The following is an 18,096-nucleotide window of genomic DNA, read 5'->3' as shown; positions in this document are numbered from 1 at the left end:
AAGCTGTAAACTACGCTGCAAAAATTTTTATTTTTGAATTTATAACGTGCATCATTACCGAATGACAGTAATGGGCACGCTTTGATTGGCTAACCACTGACATCTCATCTACCTAATAACAAAAGAGCTGGAATTCTTTATGTTTTTGTATGTTAGCCCGTCCATTTCTTTTTCGTTTTGGCTCACCGAATTAAACGATGAATTATGGATGTACTCTTTCTCATATGAAGCTACCCCGTTGAAAACGGAAAACAACATCGCATTTTGGCTTTGAAATTCTTCCTACTTCCTTCAAACTATTTTACAAAGTTGCCGCCCTGAAGCAACACGTACGAGTCAAAAAACAGCGGTGTGTTAGCCAAGAATATTTGTAAGTTTTCCAAATTACCTATCTCGCAATGTTAGTTGTTACCCGTGTCACTCATTTGTGTTTGTGTATAAACGTTCTCTGGTTTGGTACTTACTGAGGTGATAATACTTTTTTTTTTATCATCTTAAAGCTGTTGTCATTGAGTTTTTATCATAAATGATGTTGTATTCTCTGTAATAGTGGGTTGTGAAGCAGGATGAGTAATTTTTCTTGTTATAGTCTAATAACTTCATGCCGTGAATGATCAAACCAATGGAACAAACACTACCTATAATCAAAGTATGCATAAATCAACAAAGCAATTTCCGGTCTGAGAAAACGTTTCTTGTTAGTTAGGGAAAACTTTCGAAAGCAAAATCTTAAGAAGTTTTAAAACTCAATTCTTGAATCTGTGTAACTAAACAGAGTCACGAAGAACTACTAATTATTATTCAGAACAATCAATTCAGCTTAAAAACATTAAAACTGTCTCCATAGCTATTCACACGTCTGTTCGATGTTAAAGTTAATTACGTTTTCACATTCTGCCACCAAACATTAAAAAAAACATTTCAACAGAACTTAACCTAAAGAGGACAAAAAAGATAACGCTTCCTTTTAAAAAAACATCAAAAAGTGATGGCCAACACCATCATCGAAAAGCCATAAGGCCTCGAGAAGACGGGGTGGCTTTGAGAACACTACTTGATACTCCAGCTGATCTTGTTGCTGTATTTAACGCAGCAGTTGTTGGCGTTGTGTTATCTGGTGCGGTTGCTGTTGATGTTGCTGAGACACGTGAAACAGCCGATTGCGTTGTTGAATCTGATACAGCAAACGAAATACTTGGTGTAGCAGCTGATGGTTTTGTTGAACTTGATGCAGCAAATGCTTGTGTTGTTGTTTCTGGCACAACAGTGGTTGGTGTTCTTGAATCTGATGGCAGAGGAGCTGGTGTCGTTCGTGCTCTTGAATCTGATGAAACAGATGTTAGTAATACTGTTGATGATACACCGACTGATGGTGTCGTTGAATCAACTGGAGAAGATGTTGGCGTTGATATTTTAGGCAAATCAAGCGGAGTTGTCATGGAATCCGATGGAGGAGATGTTGATGTTGTTGTTGTTGTTGTTTCTGAAACGACAGACGATGATATCGATGTGACTGAGTCCGACAGAAGAGGTGTTATTGATGTCGCATTTATCATAACAGTTGGTGAGGCTGTTGAATCCACTTGAGCAGACATTGCAGTTGTTTCTGGCACAACCAGTGATGTTGTTGTTGAACTTGATGTAGTAGATATTAATGTCGTTGTCTCTGGCACAACAGTTGATTTTGCTTTTGAGTTCAGAGGAAAAGTTACTGTTATTGATGTTTCTGGCACCACAGCTGATGGAGTTGTTGAATCTAATGGAACTGGTTTTGATATTGTTGAATTTGGAACAACAGCCGAGGATGTTACTGAACCTGACGGAACAGATGTTTGTTTTGATGAGGCAAACGTTGGTGTTGCTGTGGCTAGAAGATTAGTTGATGCTGTTGAATCTTCTGGAACAGATATTGGTGTTGCCATTTTTGGCACAATAGCTGATGATGTCATTGAACGGGATGGGGCAGATGGTAGCATTGTTTTTTGTAGCACAACAGGTGATGATGTCATTGAATCTGATGGAACAGCCACTGAAGTTGTTGTTTTTGACACAAAAGACGATGTTGGTGATGAATCCAATAAAACAGATGTTTGTGTGGTTATTTCTGAAAAAACTGATGATTGTGCCGATGAATCAACTAGAGCAGATATTGGCGTTGTTGTTTCTGAAATAACAGGTGACTTTGTTGATGACTCAACTGGAAAAGATGATCCTGTCGTTGTTTCTGTCACCACAGCTGACGGTGTTGTTATTTTTAAAACAGCAAGAGATGTTGTTTTTGAATCAACTGGAACGGATATTGGTGTGGTTTTTTGTGGAACTACAGGTGATGGAGTAGTTGAATTTGATGGAATAAGTGTCGACGTTTTTGTTTCTGACACCGCAGCTGATGGCGTTGTTGAGTCAGCTGGAACAGACTTTAGTGTTATTGTACCTGTCATCATGGCGGATGATGTTCTTAAAACAACTGGGATTGGTGATGCTGTTGTTTCTGGCACTGCAGGTGATGGTGAAGTTGAATTTGATGGAACAGATGTTTGTGTTTTGGTTTTTGGAACGTTCATCGGTATTGTTGAATTTACAGAAAGGGATGTTAGAGTTGTTGTTGAAGGAGTTATCGAATCTGGTTGTGTAGATGATGGGGTCATTGTTCCTGAAGCCACAGCTAATGGTGATGTTGAATTGGATGTTTGTCTTGTTGTTTGTTGCTCGACAGAAGGATTATTTGTTGACGTTGTTGAACCAGGCACAATAGCCGAAATTGTTGTTGAATTAATTGGTAGAGGTATTGGTGTTGTCGTTCCTGGCAAAACAGGTGGTGATGTAGTTGCGTCATCTGGACCAGATGTTGACGTTGTTTTGTTAGGCATAACAGCTGATGGTGTTGTTGAGGCTGCTGGAACAGAGGTCAGTGTTGCAACTTTTGGTACAACAGTTGAGGGTGTTGTTGAATTTACTTGAACAGAAGTTGAGATTGATGTATCCGGCACGGCAGGTGATTGTGTTTTTGAATCAGAAATAATGTAGGTTGTTGTTGTTACTGAAGTTGTCGGGTCAAGTGATGGTGTTGCTGAATCTACTGGGGCAGATGTTTGTGATGTGCTTTCTTGCACAACAGGTGATGGTGTTGTCGAATCAACAGGAGAAGATGTTGGTTTTTTTATTTCTGGCACAACAGTTGATGTTGTTAAACCCACTGTAGCAGATGTGGATATTGTTCTTTCTAGCACAACAGCTGATGATGTTGTTGAATTAATTGGCAGAGGTATTGGTGTTGTTGTTCCTGGCAAAACAGGTGGTGATGTAGTTGCGTCATCTGGACCAGATGTTGACGTTGTTTTGTTAGGCATAACAGCTGATGGTGTTGTTGAGGCTGCTGGAACAGAGGTCAGTGTTGCAACTTTTGGTACAACAGTTGAGGGTGTTGTTGAATTTACTTGAACAGAAGTTGAGATTGATGTATCCGGCACGGCAGGTGATTGTGTTTTTGAATCAGAAATAATGTAGGTTGTTGTTGTTACTGAAGTTGTCGGGTCAAGTGATGGTGTTGCTGAATCTACTGGGGCAGATGTTTGTGATGTGCTTTCTTGCACAACAGGTGATGGTGTTATCGAATCAACAGGAGAAGATGTTGGTTTTTTTATTTCTGGCACAACAGTTGATGTTGTTAAACCCACTGTAGCAGATGTGGATATTGTTCTTTCTAGCACAACAGCTGATGATGTTGTTGAATTAACTGAAGCAGGTGTTGTTGATCTTGTTTCTGACGCAGCAGGTAATGGTGTCGTTGAATCTAATGGAACGCTTGTCGGCACAGCTGATGGTGTGGTACCCGAAGGCACAGATGTTGGTGTTGTCGTCTTTGGCACAACATCAGATAATATTGTTGAAGCTGATGAACCTTGTCTTGGTGTGGTTGTTCTTGATAGATAAGGTGATACTGTCTCTGTATTTATTAAAAAAAAATGTAGATGGTTGTTTTATTTAAGAGAGCGGTTGATTATGTTAGTGTTTTCGGTAGGAGAGGTGAGGGTGAAGCATTTTTCAAAATAGTATATTGTGTTATTTCAACCTGAAAGGACATTTTACGTTGGTTTATTTGTCGTTAACGGTGTTCCATTTGTTGTGGTTTTTGTTTAGCGATTGTTTGTTGTCTGTGATGTACTACCTCGGTCAGGAATATTGAATAAGCCGGATTGATACGGAGATGGAATATTCCTAAGCAAGTGTTCAAAATTAAAGTGAAATAGATGTATCTTTCTTAGTTTAGCAAGAAAACACAATAGCGTTTCTGAATCAGTTCATTAGCAAAACGACAGGCCTGAGAAGCCACCTTGTCCCTTTTCGGCTTTAATCTTAGGTTTAAGTAAATGTTGTTCGACTCTATGAGATGTCTACTCCTTTCCTGTGGAAGTTACCAAAAATATATACTTTGCAAATATCAGTGCTGGAAGTTAATGTTGATCCTCTGATATTAAGAGTCACTTCTTGCACACATAACAAAAATACGAAGGGCCGAAATTCATGCCCTTTTCAATATGGTCTGCCGAAAATGTCCAATATAACAATTTGCATTGATTTACCTATTTATTTTTTATATCTATCATTCTCAAATCAAGATCGTCATAGTGCATTATTCGAGTTTCGTGTTGTTTGCAATCAAAACAACCTAGCAGTCGCCAATATCAATAACATCATTCTTGAGTTATGACTTGGGTTTTTTCTCAGAGCTATCAGTTAGGACAACCACGCCTTGATATTTTACAATATTTCTGAAATAAAAGGTTACAAATCTACTTTCATGGAATCGATCGCTTAACTCGACAAAAGCAAAGTCTTTATATATCTAAAGAATGATCTGGGCGATCCCTACAGTTCCACAGTGAGAATGATTATAATTGTTATCCAGGACAAGGAAAGCGGAAGAAACGGTAAAATGAAGGGTTGAACAGTTTTCAAAAACATTGAACTACCTCATGATTAATTTGGATTTCATAATCTTCAAAATGTTAGCTATAGAATAATTAACCCACCGAAGTAAACATCTTAAGAACAAAGCCAAAAAAAAGGCTACGAATTCGTAGGTTGAACCGTGATTTTAATATTCTATATGGAAAAAAAGAATTTAGTTTCCAAATACTCAGACTCTGTGGAAATACCATCTGATTATACTAAGTTACCTTCGGTGACTAGGTATTCTAAAGGTCTTAAGTTGGAGTAATGTGTAAGGTGTAAGTTTGAAACATAAAAAATACGAACTCAACGTCAAATATACCCACGGAATATACCACGTGGAAAATCGTGCATTTTCACTAAAAATAAAGAATGAAATAAAACTTTTCATCATTCTCGGACGAGCCCCTTTTTCCAACAGGCACATTCTATTTTGTTTTTTTAATTATTGATAGGTTATGATGTTACGTAATGCAAAACGAAGTTCTTCTTTTCACGGCGTTATCAATTACTTTCACTTACCTATCTGAGCCCAGGATTGCGTTGATAAAAATGCTATCTGTAAAGCCACTACAAACAGAAGATCGAAACGCATTATGAAAATGTTTAAGGCTCCTTAAGCCTTGTGGCCAGGGTAAAAAATTTCTAATTTGAAATGTCTGAAAAATAGCTTTAGAAATTCATAAAGCTGTTGTTCTCATCAAAGCTAACTCTATAGTGTCACCCACTTCTCTTACCATTAGCCTTTTTATAACGTTGTTTTTGCGTGCACGGATCTGGTCGCATATATCGGTTTGTTTGTAACTTCCATGGTAATTTACTTTGTTTTCATTGAGTGCTGCTCTGTATTATTTACAGCATCAAGTGGATATTGTGTTCATGGTTGTTAGTTGTATATCAGTGTATTTTCTGTTTAATATTTTGAACGCGAATCGACTGTAAATGAAAAGTGATTTTCTCTTGTTGTTTTGGTCGACTAAAAAGATACCAACATTGTCCAAAAGCACACAGGTTTTCTGGCTCTCCAAGGTTTAACTGAGTGCCATATGGCGCGCTTGCATCCAGTACATCACGGTTACTCATGGTGTAGTCTGTGTTCCAGTATTAATGTCTAATGGTTCTAAAGGGTCGACCGAGTTTGATATTATTGTGTCCCGCATTCTTCGCGGTTTTCTTTAATATAATCTCCTAAGCCACTTTCAAGATTCATCTACTATTGCCAATTGTATTTGAAATCGTATATCTAAAACTAGTATTTCAAAAACTTACTCTCCGAAAGAGTATTCATCTTTACAGAGAGAGGTAGGGGTGATGCTACCACTTCCATGCATAACTCACGTCTATTAATATATGAGCTCAAGTTTCTAAAAGCTAAAAGTACATGGGAATTAAGAGCCAATATACAGCGATGAAATACAGACAAGCTATGACTGATGCAATGAGCTAGAGAGAATAACTTTGAGGCTATGTGTCATAATTATATCTGAAGTACAAGGACAGACGTTATAAAATTACTTAAAAGGTATAGGCTGAGACATCACTGTTAAATGTTCCAAAAATTTTTTCCTGCTACAAAAAAAATAAATTCATATTTGCGCGTTTTTACCCCGGGTTAGTAAAGATTAAAATTATCCCAAATTTCCAATTTTCCGCCAGGCACAAGTTATCGTTTCCATGCATGGCTCACGTATAACAATAAATGAGCTCAAGTTTCTAAAGCCAATTGAGTGACAATATACATCGGTGACATGCAGACAAGACATGACTAGTACAATGACCGAGAGAGTACAAATTTCAGCCAACTACAATACCTATATCTGGTGCACGGAAACAGAGATTTAAGTATAGTCAAATGGTATAGGCTGGGACAACGTTCTAAATGTTCCAAAAATTTCATTCTTGTAAATAAGTCCACTGCACTGCCCCAAATTTCAGTTTTCCACCAGGCACAAGCTAAAGAGAAAGTGGAAGTGATTGTTGATACATGTATCAGAATAATTGTAAAGTTTGAAAAAAAAAATTGAGCCAATTTGTCTAAGTTCGTTTTTGGAGCACAAAAAGTAGCAATGGATCTGTCATTAAATAGAATAATAATACTAGTGCAAAAAATTTGTTGCTCAAAGATAAAACACAACGACCAAAAGGTCTATTTTCTACCACCTGGTTTTCTCAGTGTGATTTATGACAAACAACATTCACTCGTCATTCAGAGCATTGAGACGTACGGTATTTCAGGGGGGTCAAGTATGGGGCCTTCCCAAGAGACCAGCCTTATCAGTAATTATCATCTGTTACCAAGATTATTGTCATAGCAACCATTAGATCTCATTACAACCAGAGCATAAAAAAAAAACACGAGGAAAGAGGGAAGGGGGGGAAATTGGTAATAATCTTCAGGGTCCACCCCACCCCACCCCACCCCACCCCCCTCCCCCCACCCATCCTGTTCTACTACACGATTAAGACATCAATCTCAAAGTTTCTTTACAAGAAGACAAATTTATTACTGTTGAAGCTAATTCCTTTATGTCTACAAGTTTTCCTTTGATTTTTCAAAGCCAAAACAATCCCAAATGTATGTAACTGTTGGTACAATAAATCTATGAAAGTTTTCCTTTGAGGAATTCAAGTACACAAACACTATCTGAGTCCAATATAGCTTATATTTACTCCAATAAAATAGAAATACAAAATAACAAAACTCCCAAAACAGGTCTAGACAGATATATTCTAGCCCAAGCCAAATAAGAACTAACATTTCAACACTTTCTTAGGTTGATTTTCAGTTGTCACAAGAGGTCTAATAGTCTGTCTCCTATCAGGAAGAATCAGTTTTCTTACTCCTGCTCAGATTAAATGTATTCAAAATGCAGGAAGTACTGAATATTGCATTCAATCATACGAGAGAACAAACCTACCGGTAGTTATGTTGTTATCAAAAACAGGCAAAGCACGCAAATCCCAAACAAATGCTCCAGAAAGGTGAACTTTGACTTTCCATTTTCAGAAAAAAGTAAAGTCCAGTCTATCAAATTCCTTTCAACACTCCACCCTTCACTCTCTATATATTTTGTTTTGTTGCTTTTCGTGACAGATGTTAGCACCTCTAATTAAGGTAGCGTCCCTAGTTACATGTAATAAGAGGCACAAGCCAGTGCCATATGTTTTTTTTCTTACCTTATGGGACACACAGTGTATTCTGCTACAAATGCTCCTCCCAACTCAAGTATGGAGAGTTTACTTAAGGATTACCTTGAGAATGCCAGACTTACTTGGCAGTACCTTCAAATGAAGCATTACATATTATAGAGACATCACTCTTTAGGTAACCATGTTATATTGATATATCTTTCCTGTGCTAATATGACATTGCTAAGTATTTTAGCTGTGTCAGTCAATTCCTACACCTGACAAAGGGCTTCCCCCTTGAAACTTCAGCTTTTGAGACTCTTTACAGTGGCAAACAACTTACATTATGATACATAAATTTTAAATAAAAGCAAATTATTTTAGTGTATCCCCATTGACACAGAATCACAGTTTCTTTAGAAACTTACCCTCTTTGCTCATCATTATGGTCTTGGCAATTATATATGCTATCACTGTATCTATGCATGCTATTTAACAATCACAGCATCTTCAGAAACAACTAAGTACCTTATTTTTCGTCACACAGTACAAGTTTATGTAATATCTTAATGCAATTAATCATGCCTTTCCTGGTGATAATATTCAAGTGAACCAGGATCTTTATATCATGCATCTTTATATCATGCAGAATACAGAAAAATTCAACCACACAACAAAGTAAAAGGCATTTTTAAAGTATTGTTAAAAAAATGTGATTAATATTCAAAGTTACATGGATACACGAGAAAAGACCAAACTTGAGTATGGAAATCTTGGAAACAGTCACTCAAAGTTACTAGAGTTTCCTGAGGATTTTCACTAATCTAACATAAGCCTCATTAACTCCTGTTACATGAACTCTTCACACCTTAACATCAGTTTGCATCTTCTCCATACTGTTTTCTAAAAATTTTTCTAAGGAGCTGCTGAGGAGAATTTGTTTTAACAATCAAGAGCTTCTCAAGTTGATGATCACTTCCTTTATCCATGTAAACTTAATGCTTGATTCGGGGGTGACATTGTAAAGAGAAGTAAACTAACAGTCAATTTTCAGGGTTAAAGGGTAAAAATATTTTTTATTCCTCTTAGTAGTTAACCCTTTAACTCCCATGAGTGACTGAGACAGAACTTCTCCTTACAATATCACTACAAAATCAAGCAGACAAGTGATGAAAATAAAGAAAAATATTAATTAGAGGATTATAAGTTGATCTAATATCAAATTCTCCAAACTAACATCACAAGAACTATATGGCAGACAGTGGGAGTTAAAGGGGTTAAGTTTGCAGGGCTCTATCATTTATTAGCACAAGTAATGAAATGATTTCCCAAGTGAGCTGCAAATAAAGTGTTTAAAGAAAAAGAAATCCTTAAAAAATGTCAAGCTGATCTAACCTAAAACCAATTACTGTGTTATTGAAAGCTTAACCCTTTAACACCCGGAAGTGATTAGCATGTAACTTCTCTCTATTATATTTACACATCATCCAGCAAACAGGTAATAAGAATACTCAAACTTATCGGGTAGAAGTTTTCATCTTGATCCAACAAGAAATTCTCTTTACTAGTTTATAAGGAAATGTGTAGCAGTTAGAGGGAAGATTACAAATCAGATCTAGGGAGTTAAGGGATTAAGCAAACTCAGCCATGAAACAATTTCTAAAGAGGGCTTCAATGGTAATCTGGAAATGCTCTGTTTTTGAGCAACAACCCACCATGATTGGTTCAAACTATTCGTTCTATGTACTAAACTAATAAATTGGGCAACTGGTTAAATTAATTATCTTTATCTAAAGTTCTCACTTTGCAGTCACTTCCATTTTTCATTTTGCCACTCAATCAAAAAGCACTTCCATATACTCACTTCTGACTTGTCATGGCCTCAAGTGGTCGGCTGTAGGCCTTGGTAGGGAACAGAGGAACCATTTGTCTTCTTAAAGCAGCAGTGGCCCTTGGATCGGCAAAATAGAGTACCAAGGAGGCCAACACTCATTGCAATGATGAGCATCGGCCACAAAATGCAATGCAAAATCTTCATCTTATCACTTTTCACTGAAGATCTTGTTAAAAACACCTCATCAAGTTTCTTTTGATTATAGAAACAGGTGTAAGTATCACGAACTTGGCCAAACTTGTTTTTGAAGCTTGATACACTTTCGACATTTCCATAAGTATTACATGGCTGAGTGCTACACTGTAACAAAAATATAACAACAATATTATACAATGGCCAAAAAATGACAAAGTCTATCTGTAAAACTACATATTTTAGTATTTTTCTGCAACTGAAGGATTGTAACGCGACCTACATTGTAAGAAGTCTATGTAGAAATTATGTTTTGTAAATTAAAATTATCATTATTCCTACAAATAAAAAAAATATTTGGGAACAAAAGTAGAAAATAAGTTTACAATGCCATGTAGTTCACCATAAAACACATCTTCCTATTAACCCTTTAACCCTTAAGAGTGACTGGCATCTAATTTCTCCTTACAATATCACACATTAAAGTTATGACAATAAAGGAAATGATCACCACCTAAAGAAGCTCTTGATTGATAAACAAATTCTCTTGTTAGCACCTTAGGAAATGTATAGAGAACAGTAAAGAGAAAATGCGTAATGATGATAGGGTGTAAAAGGTTAAATGTTATTCAATCACAGAAAACACAGTGATCCTTAGTACAGGGAGAGAAAGGGTGAAAACAAGGGTACTAATAATGGTAATAGGACCAAGTGAAGTCCAATTTGGTCTGTAATCACACAAGTACTTAACAAAATTGAATGACTGTGAAGCAGGAGTCTGATTTGTTAATTACGAGTATGATTACAGACAGAATTGGACAACACAAATTCCTGTTACTAATTAATCAAAACTATGACAAAATTTGAGAAAGAAACTAGACATTGGTTATATGTTTTCATAAAAAAAAACTGTTAACTCAGCGAATTGCAAGACAACAGTGCATGCACATGATGGGTTCTGTCCACTCACACAGGTATGATGTGTTAACTGTCCCTGTAACTGTCCTATTACACTGTCCAATTACAAGCATGATGCACACACCATCCAGTTAGTGCTCAAATCAGGCTGGTGATGACCAATCACGTTTGAGAATTTTGTTATAGTTTTGATTAGTAATAAAACTGTTATGTTAGTCCACTAAAACCTTTTCAAAGGTGATGTGTGTGAACAACTTTGTCACTAATTGAAGTGATAAGCTATATGAAATGTGCACTGAAAGTAAACACATGAAGGTTTTCCTTCGAACAACTAAACGTCCGGTAGTCTAATATTCGTCCATATTTCTCTTTGAAAAATACCAATTTCTATTGGAAATATTTCGTCTTCATTTAGAATCCTCAAGCGCTTCTAGAAAGTGAAAAAATTTGAACGTTGTCCAAAGACGATTCTAGAAGGTTTCGAGTACTGCGTGTTACTCAGCCGAGAATATACTTAATAAAAACTAAAATTGTTTACTAAAAAGTCACCTCTCACCTTGTTTTTGCTGTCGTAAACATTTTCATACAGATAAGCAATGTGTTCCTCACCGCTAGCGTGGTAGCCCACTCTTATCTCGAGACAAGGGTAAGACGAAGAACAGTACCGACCACAACTACAACTTTTATCCTCTCCTGTCATTTTACTAGAGGTGACAGTGCACACGGCTTTCTTCAGCTTCATGTCGTTCATGGTGGGATGGACGATAAGGACACCAAGCACAATAAGTAATACCAAACCTACCAGAAAGAACGAAACGCCGAGCCGGGTGAGACGGTAGGCACAGCTTCGCCGAGGGTACCTACGACTGACGACCACCGTGTTGGCGATCCCTTGTTGGATCGTTATCTCCTGCTGCCGACGATGATTAACTTCTCCACTGACGACATTAGGACCAGGATAATATTGTCTGGGATACCCAGTATTGTACAGATGAAATGCACCCGGCTGTTGGGAATAGGACGGTTGCTGTTGACCCTGTTGAGCGCTTCCTGCGAAGTTGGATCCAGGTTGAGTCGGCCATTGTTGTTGTATTGTGGGATTCTGAATTACTTGTGGGTTTTCCTCTCTATACTGTGGCACTTGAGTGTATGGCGGTGGAGGTTCCATTCCAGTTCCACGTTGTCCTCCGTTAGATTCGTCATTTGGGTGAACAACAGTCCCAACCAGCCTAGATTCCTTCTGGGCGTCCATGTTAAGGTTTGTCAGCAATGGCGTCTCGCAGAAATTTTTTTTAAGATCACTTTCCAAAGGAGCGTAGACACCAGGCTCAGTTAGGTAACCAAGCCTTCCAGGGATTTGTTAACAATTCTACACTCACCTCCCCCGACTGGTTGAAGTGCGATTGGAGGGGGACAGGGAAGGGGACATTTTTGTTACTTGGGCGAGAAAAAATGAATGGGAAGTTATCTGGTAACCTTTTTTTTTTTTTTGGAATTTTCGCGGGAAAGAATATTATCTCGCTGCGCTCCGTTCAAATACGAATCTTCTGCCTTTGGCTAAAATACGCTTTCTTCGTGAATTCTAAACACTACTCACGGTCAAACGGAACCAAAGGGAATTTCAAACCTAGAAAATACTTGCTTCTCGATAGTGTCTTACAAGCTCCGGTCTCAGTGACATGTTTTTCCGAAGGACTCGCTGGATTGCAGCACAATCGCGAGAAGTGCACCTCGTCGAGTACAGGTCTTGAAAATGTTTTCAATGTTAAAAAAAAATCCCAGCAAGCAAACAACATTAACCTTTCGGTGAACTGCGTAATTGAATCAAGTACTTTTTCTAATGGACCACAAAATTCGTAATAAGTGTAGTACTCCACTTATTTATTCTGGACATTAAGCTTATTTCGACTTAATGAAGCAATCGGTATCAATCATATTAAAATACGTATTTGACAACTTGATAATCTTGTTAGAACGTCATTGGAAGTTGTACCTTTAAAGAAGCTACGAGTAAAATCTGTAAGGCGTTTTCACTGTTTATAGCGGTAAATTTATATTAACCCTGGAAGCTTTGCACGTCTTAGTCATTTGCTTGATTATTTTTTTACGCTGTTGTGTTGCGCATTCATCTGAAGTGTGCGTGTATGAGTGCTCAGGGTGCAAAGAGTGAAAACGGTATGCAAACCTAATAATTTCGACCCCTCCACCCCTTCCAGCCCCACCCTCTACAAAAATGAGTAGTTTCTGGACCATATTGACTTGAAATTTTACACCTGGTAATTCCTAAATTAACTGATGCCTCACACAAGAGAAAATTATTTTCATATCATAACTGTGCACCACTGGGGCCTTGCATTAATAAAAAGGCTATCTGGTATGTTCTACTAATTACTCTAGGTCAGATGCGTTTGCAACAAAGGATGGAAAAATGAATTATTATTGTTATTGATATTATTATCATTACTATCAATGTGTTACATACTCTTAACCAAATTTGAAACTTTACCACTCCCCTTCCCCAAAGCAGCTACATGTGTACAATATAGGACTTTTTAAAAGTGCTCACTGTTTAATGCCTTAAGGCTTGCTGGTTTGGCAATAAATGGAAAAGTAATAAAAAAATACATTCAGTTGGATTTAAATGACTATAATATTTATATATCAATTCTATCTGAGCAATGGCGCGGGATATAAAAAACAAGACATTGATTGCATTATATAAGGTGGCTTGATCCAAATGAGCCAGGAAAGCTTTTTTTTTGGTTTTATACCTAATCATAAAAAAGCCCCGTATTCTGTAATTGTAAGTCAAATTCAGTACTCTAACTATATTCAATAGACCTTACTGCAGTTTTCAACACCACCTTGATGGGTTGGTGGGTAAGCGTGACCTTGCAGTATTTGCATGAGAATTCAATGTCAAATAATTTTTGTGAAAATTCTGTTATGATGAAAATATCAGTAATGCAGCAGTTGTACACGTTACAGGAAAAGGATTCTTCTCTAAAAAAAGACTCTTCTTGCAGACTAAAAATTTCCTGAAAAAAAATAACAGACAGTGCATGGAAAATCTATTACAAACAACAGGGTAAATTCAAGGACAGGTACAGCCATAGCCACTATGAAGTAAGCATCCCTACCACTCCCGAAATGGATTAAAAGTTGTCTCAGATGTCCAGGCAGTCCAGGGAACAATTTAAACATTGACTCAGTTTTGTGAAATCAGATTAATTGTTGCTAAGTGCATTATTTCATGACAACATACTTCAACAAGTTAGGTATACATATAGTATATACCACAAAAGCAAATGATGTCTTGTGTTATCACTGATTGAGATATGAGATCAAGAAAGTATAAGGTTATTAATAAAGAGTTAAATTTTAGCCGAAAGCTTTCCGAGTTATTATTTTGACAATTTACTGTACGTTGTAAAATCACAAAGCAAAACACTAAAATACTTACTTACTTACCTTTCGGTCTCAAAACGTTCTTCTCTTTGCTGCTTTAAAAATTTGAGCTTGTGTTTACTACACACCGAAGTTCCTTATCTTCTCCAGTGTGATAAAAAAGGTCACGCAAGCAAGAAAAAGCTTGGGCACAAATTCGGTAGGCTTGGTTACTGAGTTGAGCCTGGTTTCTAAGGCTCCTTCAGAAAGTGATCCCGAAAAAAATATTTGGCTGGCGTTCTCACAAGATCCTTGAGAGTACAACGTAGTTCTCAGGGTTTTTCTCTTTTCCCCCCTAAAGAAATACGAGAGAAGACCCTGGGAACGAGGTTGTGTTTAAGCGTATTTCTCGCGCGCCCGGAAACCGTCACGTAAAGCACCCGAAGAAGGTTTCGGTTTTACTGGAACACACCAAAAATTTCGCACCTTAGAAAAACACGTAATTTTTTTTTTCCCGAAAACTGTTTGCGCATGTCTTGATCTGAGATGTATCTGCCGTCGGGGCTGTTTGAATCATACCAGTACAATCGAGAAGATACAAGACGATACATGGTAAGAACATCGATAGGGAATATAAAAAAAAACGACATTTTTGAAAGACATTGGTCATCAGATGAGAGATTTTCATAGTCGGTGGCTTGATTTGAGAACAAACTTTAGCGTGACATGTGGCGCGAATTTCCTCAGAGCGTGAAGACGTAGGTGAGCATGTTGAATTAAATAAACAATTGCAATATCCTCCATTTAGCGCGAAAATAGGCACTGATACTTTTCGCGGACGTTATCTGTTCTGACAAGCGAACAGTTTTTCGAGAACAAAGCTCCAGGGACCAGTTGTTCGAAGGCCGATTAGCACTAGCCTGGGGTTAAATATCAATCCAGCTTTCTTTATTTCTTTGTTCAAAAATCCTTTTTAAGGAAAAATCTTCCCTATTACTTTTAGGGAATCCAATGATGAAATTGCAAGCAAAAATATTTGAACTGAACTTTCTCTTAAAGCTTTCAGACCTAAAATCAAATTTCACACTAACCCTGGGTTATCTTAACCCAGCTTTGAACAACCCGGGCCAGAAAAATTGTAAGCTGTGAGGGATTAGGACTTCTCCGAATACAAAACAAACACTTATACGCATCCTTTATCAGGTCTGTAGCTGTTTGCGATCATTATGATAAAGGAAATCCCCATTTATTGCAACGCAGAACTAGTCTGTATCCATACCTTTCACGGCTAAGCGGTTGTAGGGATCCCATTGTCATTTTAGTTACAGTTACACAGTAGGATCTAGGTACGAGATTAACAACAGCATTGACTCTATTGAGCGACTTTCGATTGAAATAAATGTAAGCTTCTGTTCCATTGGGGGACCACATTGCAAAAGAACTTTGCGTAGTTTTTCCTGATCAAGTTTAAAATCAAAATTACCTCGTTCAAGCAAACCTTACATCCTTGCAGTAAAAACAGTGATACCGCGCTGACAAATTTAATTTTAGGCTACCATGAGAGGATATTCTGAAATAGCAAACTTCCTAAAGGTTATTGGAGTCATCATTGTTGGAAAATTGATCCCAATCAGAATATCAAGAATTGCCATGTCGTCACAAGAATATAATCAATCCATAAATGTAATTACACAGTACTATATACTGCACAAAATAATATTTACAAATGTAAATTACATTACAATATCCTGACTCAACACATTGAGACGACGTCCGTGCAGTCGGAACTTAGGGTGTCGGGGGGGGGGGGGGGAAAGACGGTACTCTATTTGCAAGGCGAAAGCAAGGATGAACAAGCTGAGCAGCGGGGAATTTCGGTTTATTCTTCTCCCGACTCAGTGTTTGTATCTGTTGCAGGTTCGAGATTTCTATTACTTTCCAGTCATCTAGCGTGGAAGAAAATTTTAGATCCTTACTCGGCTAAAAGATAAATTAATTATTTCTGTGTCGTATTTATTTACTGGTTATTCGCAGACTGAGCAAACCACAAAATTAATGAAAACACTAAACATTCAAAGAGGAAAGAAAAATATAAAAAAAATAAGTAGTATAAGTAAAAAAGGTAAAACTGAAAATTTTGAAGCGTAAAAAAAACATGACACAAAAATTATAGAGTAATTACTTTCTTTTTCCGTTTCTGTAGAAATCTTTGATAATAACATATTTATATTTCGAAAATCTGAAATAGAGAGAATTTGAACAGCTTTGTACTTCCACGCACTTCAACATACATGCCTTTACACATCACGACAAATGGAGTAGAACACAATCAGCCATATTCATGTTCCATCATCCCGAGAGTATTTGTACAGCTTGGCGCTTCCACGCACTTCAACATCGATTTCATTCTCACGTCTGCGATGACTACCTCTACAGATCACGATAAATGAAGTCGAACACAACCAGACATATATTCATGTTCCATTGTTCCGGCGAATTAACAAACTGAGTTGCAGATTACTTGGATAGTTCTCAATTGGCGGTGAGCTCTGTGTTGCGAGGGTTTCGACTCGAAAACGAAGTTAAATCCACTTGCAAATTTTGCCGTCTTGAGTTTCTTTTCCTTAACGAAAACATCTTTCCATATTCTCTTCTGAAACTCCTGTTTAGGAAACCGTATATAAAAGGATTAATGGCTCCTGACAAATTTCCCAGAATTAGGTAAAAAACATAGACCTGTCTCGGAAGAGACACTTCACCCCGGAACGTGTCTACAAAATCTATGACCGCAATCGGGGTCCAACAGGCCAAAAATCCTATCACGGTGATGAACAGAATCTTTGTAACTCTGATATCTGCATGAGTTATGTTGTCCACAGCCATAGCACACGATCGCAAATTTTGAACTGTTCTCCGGTGAATACGCATTTGTCTGAAGACAAGAGCATAGCATATGCTTAAAGTGAAAGTAGGCACGCCGACGTAGAAATACACGATGAAGTTTGGAAGGGAAATCTCACCTGTCTGAAAGCAAAACAACTTTCCGGGATGAAAGACATAACGTCGACCCGAAAGTAAATAAGGTAATGGTTCCAAGCAAGCTAAGCCGACTCCAAATGCAATCATAGTTAAGGTTTTCCACTTTGTAAAAATTTGCCGATAATGTTTCGTTAGGACCATTCGGTAAAATCGATTGATCGCGGTCAGGGTTAAGGTTAGCAAAGAGGCACAAGCTAAAATTATGACGAAAAATCCTTGACTTTGGCAAACGCTATCATTAAATGGCCAGTAACCAACGATGGCAACAGCTATAGAATACGGAGCACACAGTAAAGGTAAAAGAATATCAGAGATCGCCAGAGACACAATGAAGTAGTTAGGAATCGTTCGCAGTCTTGAGTTTCTGTACACTGCCAGAAGAACACAGGAGTTTCCAACGACTGCCACCGAAATTGTTAACAGATAGAAAAACGTTTCAAATATCACAACCTTCTGATCTCGGTTTAGAAGTTCTTTTGCCAAGTTTTCGATTCCTTTCAGCCGCATCGTCGTCCTCTAACACAGGAAGAAAATTCTGTCTAACGATGACTGTGATTGATGGACACCAACTAGCTTTAGGCTCGCACTTAAGCTAGCATCTAATGACGAAAAGTGGCATGAAACAGTATGAGAAACGTTTTGGA

At 37.6% G+C, this 18,096-nt stretch overlaps 3 protein-coding genes across 3 annotated transcripts in view; all 3 read right to left on the bottom strand.

The window, feature by feature from the left end:
- Positions 1-13: 13 nt before the first annotated feature.
- On the bottom strand, positions 14-7,345 carry LOC113672898 (uncharacterized). The gene is made up of 2 exons (XM_027189277.2): positions 5,476-7,345; positions 14-3,946 (listed from the first exon to the last, which is right to left on the bottom strand). Exons 1-2 carry the CDS (start codon positions 5,546-5,548, stop codon positions 1,002-1,004), a joined length of 3,018 nt encoding a protein of 1,005 aa, XP_027045078.2. The 5' UTR covers positions 5,549-7,345; the 3' UTR covers positions 14-1,001.
- An 87-nt stretch (positions 7,346-7,432) lies between these two features.
- On the bottom strand, positions 7,433-12,346 carry LOC113672995 (calcium-activated potassium channel subunit beta-3). The gene is made up of 2 exons (XM_027189378.2): positions 11,583-12,346; positions 7,433-10,276 (listed from the first exon to the last, which is right to left on the bottom strand). Exons 1-2 carry the CDS (start codon positions 12,276-12,278, stop codon positions 9,965-9,967), a joined length of 1,008 nt encoding a protein of 335 aa, XP_027045179.2. The 5' UTR covers positions 12,279-12,346; the 3' UTR covers positions 7,433-9,964.
- Positions 12,347-16,276: 3,930 nt separating this feature from the next.
- Positions 16,277-18,096, bottom strand: part of LOC113673094 (neuropeptide Y receptor type 4-2-like) — a 1,939-nt gene continuing 119 nt past the window's right edge. Inside the window, exon 1 of the mRNA XM_089211801.1 lies at positions 16,277-18,096. This exon is cut by the window's right edge and continues 119 nt beyond it. Within this exon, the coding sequence (XP_089067927.1) occupies positions 16,946-17,959 (1,014 nt within the window). The 5' untranslated portion in view covers positions 17,960-18,096 and the 3' untranslated portion in view covers positions 16,277-16,945.

Source organism: Pocillopora damicornis, chromosome 7, assembly GCF_964200805.1.
Source record: "Pocillopora damicornis chromosome 7, jaPocDami1.2, whole genome shotgun sequence".
Taxonomy (NCBI): domain Eukaryota; kingdom Metazoa; phylum Cnidaria; class Anthozoa; order Scleractinia; family Pocilloporidae; genus Pocillopora; species Pocillopora damicornis.
The sequence above is the reverse complement of the archived record's forward strand: the minus strand, read 5'-3'. Positions and strand labels throughout refer to the sequence as shown.

What these genes read in the sequence shown, in the direction of transcription:
- LOC113672898 (XM_027189277.2), bottom strand. Translation starts at nt 5,548, where the DNA reads ATGCGTTTCGATCTTCTGTTTGTAGTGGCTTTACAGATAGCATTTTTA. An exon ending in GCAATCCTGGGCTCAGATAG is followed by an intron (nt 3,947 to 5,475) that starts GTAAGTGAAAGT and finishes TAATAAATACAG; the next exon opens with AGACAGTATCACCTTATCTA.
- LOC113672995 (XM_027189378.2), bottom strand. Translation starts at nt 12,278, where the DNA reads ATGGACGCCCAGAAGGAATCTAGGCTGGTTGGGACTGTTGTTCACCCA. An exon ending in TTTACGACAGCAAAAACAAG is followed by an intron (nt 10,277 to 11,582) that starts GTGAGAGGTGAC and finishes TTTTTGTTACAG; the next exon opens with TGTAGCACTCAGCCATGTAA.